The following is a 2375-nucleotide window of genomic DNA, read 5'->3' as shown; positions in this document are numbered from 1 at the left end:
TGGACCGGGTTACCAACACATTAAACAGCAATATATACTCATCACAAAGGGCAATTAAGCTCCTATATCCAAGCTCTGGATTTCAATCCTTTTTAAGTTTTTGGTCAGAGAATTTAAATCCCATACAGAGAAACAAAACGTAGACCTAACAAACTCTTATTAAGGCCCAAAGTTATCTGGATAACATACTCTCACTCAAAATCATTACCACCTTTTTCTAGTATATATTGTTTTTGACCATTGACCCAAAAACTAAAACAAAATTCCCCAAGAAAAGGGATTAGACCCAAAAGTTAAGAAAAGGAAATATACTTTATTGTACCATTAAAATACTAAAGTCACACCTCAACTCCTCAAGGCATTAAAAACGGAAAAATAACTAACACATGAAATATGTACTAAGTACTATACACTTTTTTATGGTATGTCCTCTATCTTTCAAGCTTGCAAAGTAATCGTATCCTGGAGGTTAAGTAAAGAAATAAACTTGCAAAATGTAATTTGCTGAGTGATAATACACCAAGACTCCAAGTGACATTCTACAGATAAACATCTTAAGTGATCTAGTAAGAATTAAAATTCATTCATCGACACTGTCAAAAAACGTCTAATAACACACAATTTGCGGTGAAATGTAATAAAGCATCAGGCTAATGACAGTGGTAGGGAATGAATATTCACATATTATGTTCTCAAAGGATGTTGTTGTATTGTTTCTCATCCACACTCTTGACTCTTGAGTAATGAAAACTCAATACTATTCGATCTGTATAACCAATTTATAACCCAACCACCACCATGGATAGAAAATCCAGTGTACTAGACATAGATATTAACATGAGCAAAGGAAGCAAGATTAACAAACCACATTGGCACATGCAGTGTTCTAACACAATTCTAGTAGAATGCACAACATTTTCCACTACTTCCAAGTAAACTATATATGACAATTGTAAGTCAAAACTGGACTAGGATGTCCAGTGTGGTGCATTAGCCCAAAAGCTGAAGAAAAACGAACACTTTCCAAATTCCAAGCAAGTTCCAAGTCTCCTTCCGTCTAAATCTAAATCATTACAAACTAGAACCGGATAAGAGTTCTATATAGCCATGAACAAAATGTACATACACATCAGGAGGAAGAAGGAGGGGAGTTACTAGCCCCAGATTCAGCCTCCACAGCCTCATGCTTTACACTTAAGGATAATGAAATGACATCATCATCGTGGTGGTTTTCAGGCGGAGAAGAAGAATGGTGGGAGAAACTGGAGACAGAGACGTTGGGGAAGTTGAGGCGGGCACAAGAACCGTACATAGCGCGGGCAGCTTCGTCGTAGGCAAGGGCAGCACCAATGGCGGTCGGGAAAGTTCCAAGCCAAAGCCTGCTGCCTCTGTTTGGCTCTCGAATTTCGGCAACCCATTTTCCCCAAGTCCTCTGCCTCACTCCCCTGTAGTTACACCGCGAATTCTCAGGTCCCCCTTTTCCCTTCATACACCCCTTCTTCGACCCCTTCGCCGGAACTTTCCGAATCGGTTTATCGGCGTCGCTGCTTGAATCAAGCTGTGCGTTGTACTCTTTCCATTTTGCAAGTATTTTTGCTACCGACTTCGATCCACCATCCCCCTTCGTGTTCCCTTTCCCCAACATTTCTGCATGCAATGCAAACCCTAATTTTACAACACTTTGCCTTCATTAGATTGGGTACACCAAAATTGACCGAAATAAAATCAGATTTAAAGAATTCTTTGAAACTAAAACGAAATGAAGAGAATGATAAAGAGGGAGGAGGAAAAGAGCTAACCTGAGAGGAGGCCCGAGTGTTTTAGCTGTGTGATCGGAATTGAAAAGATTAGGGGCACATGATTGGGGACAATGAAGAAAAAGAAGGAAGAAGGAAGATGATGTTGAAAACAGAGATGAGCACCGACAAGACAAAGAAACTAGGGTTCACTAGCCGCCTGCATTTTGTTCCTACCACTATACTCCAAACTAGACAACAAAATAATGAGACAATTATTTTGATATTCTTTTATACTTAGAGAAATTATTTTTGTATATTATTATATAATAAATTTATGGATAATTCACCTAAATAAACAAAATTGAATGCAATATTATATGGATGTCCTAAAATCAAACTGTTTATATGTATGTTTGATTTTCATGTTCATTCTATGTAAATCAAAGCTATGAAACTCGATTTAAGTGTCGGGCAAACATTTCAGTTATAATATTTTATCCCATAAGCTCAGATCGGTGTGGAGACTCAAGGGAGGATATGATCTCTTAAATGTCGGTTTTAATTATTTTATGGTGAAATTTGATCTTTTAGAGGACCGAGATAAGGTGCTTTTCGACAATTCGTAGATAATCATTA

At 37.8% G+C, this 2375-nt stretch overlaps 1 protein-coding gene across 3 annotated transcripts; it reads right to left on the bottom strand.

Annotated features, from left to right (window-relative positions):
* Positions 1-803: 803 nt before the first annotated feature.
* On the bottom strand, positions 804-1988 carry LOC130944648 (putative dehydration-responsive element-binding protein 2H). 3 transcript variants are annotated; one of them, XM_057873072.1, is made up of 2 exons: positions 1800-1988; positions 804-1665 (listed from the first exon to the last, which is right to left on the bottom strand). In XM_057873072.1, exon 2 carries the CDS (start codon positions 1643-1645, stop codon positions 1130-1132), a length of 516 nt encoding a protein of 171 aa, XP_057729055.1. In that variant the 5' UTR covers positions 1646-1665; positions 1800-1988; the 3' UTR covers positions 804-1129. The 3 variants fall into 3 exon arrangements, with proteins under 3 accessions (XP_057729055.1, XP_057729057.1, XP_057729056.1); XM_057873074.1 differs by having other exon boundaries at positions 804-1685; positions 1800-1982; XM_057873073.1 differs by having other exon boundaries at positions 804-1647; positions 1800-1982.
* Positions 1989-2375: the final 387 nt, after the last annotated feature.

This window comes from Arachis stenosperma, chromosome 8 (genome assembly GCF_014773155.1).
Source record: "Arachis stenosperma cultivar V10309 chromosome 8, arast.V10309.gnm1.PFL2, whole genome shotgun sequence".
Lineage (NCBI taxonomy): Eukaryota > Viridiplantae > Streptophyta > Magnoliopsida > Fabales > Fabaceae > Arachis > Arachis stenosperma.
Note: the sequence above shows the minus strand (reverse complement) of the source record. Positions and strands in the feature narration are given on the sequence as shown.

Bases quoted from the DNA above. Each gene is read 5' to 3' on its own strand.
- LOC130944648 (XM_057873072.1), bottom strand. From the start codon at position 1,645: ATGTTGGGGAAAGGGAACACGAAGGGGGATGGTGGATCGAAGTCGGTA.